The 6,000-nt window shown below is 54.6% G+C and overlaps 1 protein-coding gene across 1 annotated transcript; it reads right to left on the reverse strand.

Annotated features, from left to right (window-relative positions):
• Positions 1-734: 734 nt before the first annotated feature.
• On the reverse strand, positions 735-5,006 carry PHACADRAFT_211524 (uncharacterized protein; the record flags this gene model as incomplete). Its single annotated transcript, XM_007398544.1, has 14 exons — positions 735-1,271; positions 1,324-1,563; positions 1,616-1,774; positions 1,828-2,100; positions 2,165-2,699; positions 2,752-2,916; positions 2,968-3,307; positions 3,361-3,398; positions 3,448-3,554; positions 3,608-3,844; positions 3,894-3,953; positions 4,005-4,234; positions 4,295-4,652; positions 4,710-5,006. The coding sequence occupies 14 exons, from the start codon at positions 5,004-5,006 to the stop codon at positions 1,053-1,055; spliced, it is 3,258 nt and encodes a 1,085-aa protein (XP_007398606.1). The 3' UTR covers positions 735-1,052.
• Between the last annotated feature and the right edge of the window lie 994 nt (positions 5,007-6,000).

Consider the following 6,000-nt stretch of genomic DNA (forward strand, 5'->3'; position numbering starts at 1 on the left):
ACAACGACGATCAAGACGATATCATAGATTGTTTCCGTGGGCAGCGTTAGGGCAGGAGAACTCATGTCGAGGAAATGGCTATGAAGATATTTGCGACAGTGTACAGCGACGTACCCGGTGGTTAGATGGTAGCCCACGACGACTGAACGGTGCTATATGGCGTAGAGAAGAGGAGAGGTGTACAGTCAGATGGTTCGCCTGCAGGATCCAGCGTGGGTGTAATCTGCGATTGCCGGTGTTGAGGGCACATGGTCGGAAGAGCTGAAAGGTTCTCGACGTCGGCTGCGTCTGCGAAAGTAAGCTGCACACGAATTTGTCACCCACGGAAGCTCAGCTGATATTCTGGCGAGAATGAGACGGAACTCAGCTGACACCAATGGCGACTGATAACTGTCGGCTAGGCCCAGATTAGATACACCTGCCCGTGAGCCGTCCGCGCATGTATGGTAGTAGTAGAGAGAGCATCCGTTAATGCTCTGAGCGCCTTCGCGTAACCAGCACAGACGGCCGGTTTTCGTCCGATGGGCTGACCGATACGACAAGTCTCCTCTACCAACGACATGACAAAGTAGGGTGTCGAAAAATCGCAACATGCCATAAATGAATCTAAACGGCATTTTGTTGTTGAGCGGAAGCACCAACTACAGCCGGAAGCTGGCATCATCCCTGCAAGCCGTGCGTGATACAGTTGTCCTGAGACCTATAGAAGACTCAGATTACGACGATAAAGGATATTTCTGTCAGAGACACACCGTTTGGCTCATCGAGCGAATTTATTCTAGGATGTGCTTACGGGCAGAAAAGTTGTCATTTTAATAGTTGTCTCAATCGTATGATGAGGTAATTCTCTACGCTTCCACAGTTAATACGATGTCTTACCTCCGACCACAAAGAGCCACAAAGTTGGCCCATAGAATCATAGACTTATTGGCACAAGTATTTCCCACACTCAGCCGACCATAAATTGTGCGCCGAGACTTGCTCTAAACCTTGCGCCAAGATCATTGATGCTGACCGTTAACCGTCGCGTGCCACTCTACCTTCCCCCTGGATTATGCTACAAATCCCTTCGCCCTCCAGTAGCGCACCCACGAGCGAGCATATTCCTCCGACATGGGCTGAATGCCACGCATCGCTGGACTATAGCGCACAAGCTCTGAGGTCTCGTACGCGAGGTCGACAATGCTCTCTGCACCGCCAACACTGGTGCCTGCGTCATCCTGCGCTGGGCGAGCGAGGGAGCGGAAGAAGTCCACGATCTTGAGTGCGGGCTGACCGAATACGTGAGGGCTCCGGTCACATTGGCGGGGAAACCAAGCTTACAATCTGGGCGAGGTCCTCGGCCGTCGGATTCATTGCATGCTCTTCCAGCTTGGACACCCACTCTTGCACAGGGACGATGGGAAGGTTGCCGCCGAGCTCTTGGCGCAGACCGCGGAGGACGACGTCCCAATTCGTCGGGCGTGGGTGGACGACATTCACGAGCGCAGGGAGCACGTCCTCCTCCAGGACCCAGTCGACGTACGCCTGGCCCACGGCGTCGAGAGGGATCCACGCAACGGGCTACATATATTATACTCAATAAACGCTGACGGTACAAGGTAGATGTACTTACACCACTCATGGCAGGGAGACAGCCCAGCGTAACGCTCGACTTCGTCATGATCGGCATCCACTCCGTCGTTCCCCATGCGCCCGTCTCCCTTGGGCCGCAGGCCTGGCCCATGCGCATGGCGGTGGCAGGGATGCCCCTTTCCCGCGCGGCGCTCAAGATCTGACATCGCAGCATTCAGAACAGACGCTGGAGCAGAGGTGACACGCACTTACATGCTCGACCACATACTTCGATGCGGTGTACCCGATGCTGGCGGCAATTTCGGGGTCGGGAAGAGGCCGCTCGGGAACGGGGCCCTTCGCAGGGTCCCATGCGTTTGCGATGCCGATGGAGGACGTCACCAGCAGCCGCACAGGGCGATCTGTGCCGGCAGAGATGTCCACTAGCTTGCGCACACCCGCGACCTGATCCTCGAACGACTGCAACGCCAGGTTGAAGTTGACCGTCCAGGCGCTATGGATGATGTGAGTCACGGACGCAATGACCTGTAGTGGTACGATGGCGATAAGCACCCTGGCGCGCTAGGAGAAGATTAGGTGGGAATCATACCTCCCGGTACTGTGCGTCATCCAACCCAAAGTTGTCGCGCGTGACGTCCCCTGCGAGTAAGACAAGCCGCGGGCCGTCGAGCTCCTTCACCGGCAGATCACGCTCGCTGAGCGCAGCCTTCAGCCGTCCGCGAGGGTCCGCCGATGGTCGATTGAGCGTGTATACACGAGCGACGCGCGGTTCCGCGAGGAGGTACGCGAGGATGTGAGAGCCAATGTTGCCTGTCGACCCCGTGAGAAGCACGATGGGTGCCGCGCCGCGACCAAATGCCTGCGCCCGCGCTGTAGGCAGGTCGTCCGAGTACTTTTCGATCATAGCCCGGATCTCGTCCACACGCGTGCGTGCATGCAGTGTTGCGGCGTCTGCGCCACCAGATGGGTCAACGAGCGACCTCAACGTGGCGGCCAACTGTTCGATAGTCGGGTGCTCGAAGACGAAGTTCGAGGAGATGCGTTGCGCGGCCTGGCGAACACTAGAGCTCTCGGAGGCGCGCAGGGCGCCGATGATGCGGTTGCGGAAGAAGGTTGCGCTTAGGCTATGAGGTGGGCGTAAGTAGCAGGGAGGAAATATCCGCACTTGTTGCTTACCTGTCGAAGCCTTGTTGAAAGAGATCAAATACAGGAGATATGGATTGTCCTTGCAGAACAAGACTCGTGGCTTGGTAGACCAGCCAAGGTTCTGAATCTGTCGCTTCCCATGACATTGGCGGCGCAATGCCGTAGTTGTTTGTGCTCGCGGAGATCGTCTCATACCTAAAGCGTCAGTCAGCGCGGTTGTCGCGAGGAAAAAAGCAGATTATCTACAGCTTCTCGATCTCCTCGGAATAGGCTACCAAAACCTGCTTGCGGATGGGAGTGCCCTTGCCTGATCGCGAGAGCGGCTTGTCTGGGTCGGTGACGATTATCATCTCTTTGTAGATTCTCGCAAACGCGGGGGCCAGCTCGTTGGCCTCCTTGATCTGTGGCCAGATCTTGTTGCGGAATGCGACGAGCGCAGCCTCGTTATGTTGCTCAATGGCGTGCTCGGGACGGGGCTCGATGAGGATGCCTGGCTGTTCGCGCTCGCGGCCAAACATCATGCAGCCGTCGATGAGTGGGATTGATGCGATATAAGCCTCTTGTGGGATCGGAACGATCTTCTCGCCTATCAGATGGAAGTGACACAATGGAAGCTATGCTAGCTATACAGAAACCCACCAGTGCTCAAAGTAATGACATCGTCCTTGCGGCCAACGCTAAAATACAAATAAATAAATTGTGTTGCGGAGATAAGGAGCTACGCACATCTTCCAGAGATCAGGCTTCGTCGGATGTGGCTCAAACAGGTCAGAAGTCGCATATGCCTTTTCTCCAGGCACATTGTACATGGCGATATCATAACCCTCGATTTCCTGCGACAGAGAGTCAGCACTGTGCACCTGCAGCAAAGAAAGCGTCAGCTCACGTAGATGACTAGCTCATACGTCCCGTCGCCCTGGGATTCCAACTTAATGTGGGGCGCATCCACTGGGACGCGGAACCACACCCAGTCAGGATCGGTCTTGGTACTCGTACGCGGTAATTTATCCCATGACACCATAGGGTTTCCGATTTCGGTGCAACCATACCCATTCCGCAGCGGTACGCCTGCCCGGACTAGTTTGTCTCCAGTCGAGAGGGCAAGCGGGCCACCACCGTAGAGCTGCTGAATGTCAGCGGAAGGTCATCCGGCGACACAAGGTGTGACTGACCAGCACAGTAAGTGTCTTCAAGTACTCGATGATCTCTGTATCCAAAGAGAGCGACCACGCCTTTGGAAGCCAAATTAGTCTCTGCCAGAGCCCGGTAGAAAGAGGACGCACCTCAACGAAAGAAGGCACTGCAAGCAGCGCTGTACATTTTGCGAGCTTCGCGACTTCGTAAACATTCTGCGGATGGGGGACAACCGGCGGTGCAGGGTGCTGTGGGGTGTAGATCACGACTTCGCGGCCCGTAACGAGTGGGTAGGTCGCCTGCAAGAGTAGACCCATAGGATGGAACGTTGGCGGACCCATTGCGCCAAAGCGCACGTCGCGGCTACTACCGAAAACATCTGCAAAGCCACGGTCAATGCTACAGGCTGATATATACCATAGGTGCCGAACGAACTTACTTGAGCCTAACCACTGGGCCATTCGACGGTAGGTAAAATGTATCGACTTCGGAGAGCCAGTCGAGCCAGAGGTTTGGAAGTAAAGTGACGGAGCGCGCGGCTCAACAGGCTTGTCCGAAGCAGGGTAAGGCTCTACCTCCGCGGAGGTTGAACTGGCCTTCCCAGCCAGCTGGGGGAACATCTCCGGTAACCCCGGCATATCGTCGATGCGAAGCTGGATGCCCTTGGCTTGCATCTCCCTCTCAACCTGATGTACCAATCCACAAGTCGAAGCTTGACCAAGGATACGGGTACACGACACAGTCTCGAGCATGTGAACCAGCCCCTGCGGCGAGTTACGAGGAGACATTGGGTATGGCTGTAAATAAATTCTGATCAGTATCATGTTCCTCGGGGAGTCTGATCATGTACGTACCACGAAACCGGCCCGGAAGAGACCATGAACGACAGTAACATAAAGGAGCGTGTCGGTATGGAGAAGCAGGGCAATGACCTCTCCATCCGGTCCCTCCCTGTTGGGTCGCATGATGTGCGCAACACGGTGGCTGGCCTGTACCATCTCGTGATAGGTGACGGACACGAGCTCCTGTGGAGAGTCTTTGGATGGAAAGAGGAACCATGGGCTGTTCGGGTGGTGCGTAGCATGGAAGTCGGCGATTTGAGGGAGAGTCGGCAGAGAGCCGTCTGGTGGGGGAAGCTGAGGCACGTCCATGGTGATCTCTGTTGCATCTCAGGCTTGACACCGTGAGCCTTAAGTATTGTGTACATAGCAGGACGTCAGCTCGGGCAAACGACGTGGGATCTGTATCATGTTGGCGCGGATACTACTGTCAAATGTCGAATTTATAAGCCATTTCGAGCTACCCTCGTCTAAGCAGGCAGAAAAACCGCGTTTCAGTGATGATGGTTTGATGTCGAGCGACCCTGGTGTTATTTCAGGTCGAAAGTCTCACACTGCGAAACATCCTTAGCTGGTTTGCTGTCACGTGTTTCCAGTGATACTATGATGGCACCCTGGTTTATAAAAATTGAGCAAATCTGCTTCTTGTAGCTTACCACAACCCCTCTTCGTGAGCGGTTTTGCATAAATCGATGTGCGCACACCTTGACTATGTATTCGCATTTTTGTTGTATTTTATTGAGGTCTTGCAAGAGCTGCGGATCGATTCCGGTGCGCAAAATGGGACCTGCTCCCTCGTTTATTAATTTCGTCACACTAGTGTCACACCAGATGCCGTCGAGTCGTGCTGCTGCCGAGAAGCCGAGCCGTCTTTCCAAGGTCGACCTTAAGTCACGTAGGCACACGCGAGAACATGTATACGGGGGACCTGGGGCCTGCCAGGTCCTCCCCGGTTTCCCATGCGCATTACTGACAGCCTCCAGTGGCACTGCTGAGCGTAGGATCGTTGCGACTTGCTGTCGAGAGCCCCTCGTTGCCTGCCGTGTCTGAGATCAGGCGGAGTGACAATTTCATCACACCTTGCCCGTTCATTGTAACGCTCCACAACTGTTCCTTCTCTGTGCATGTACCTAGCACTTTTAAAACAAAATATATTAGCCTACCAGGCTCAGTGCAAGTGCACAAGTTCATAAATGTAGTCGCAAGAATATTTGGTGAGCGAGATCTGGTTGGATCTAGCCATCAGTAGCATGTTTCAGCCAGTTTTAGACTGCTTCTGAGCATCTACAAAAATACCATACCGTCT

Source organism: Phanerochaete carnosa, assembly GCF_000300595.1.
Source record: "Phanerochaete carnosa HHB-10118-sp unplaced genomic scaffold PHACAscaffold_8, whole genome shotgun sequence".
NCBI lineage: Eukaryota > Fungi > Basidiomycota > Agaricomycetes > Polyporales > Phanerochaetaceae > Phanerochaete > Phanerochaete carnosa.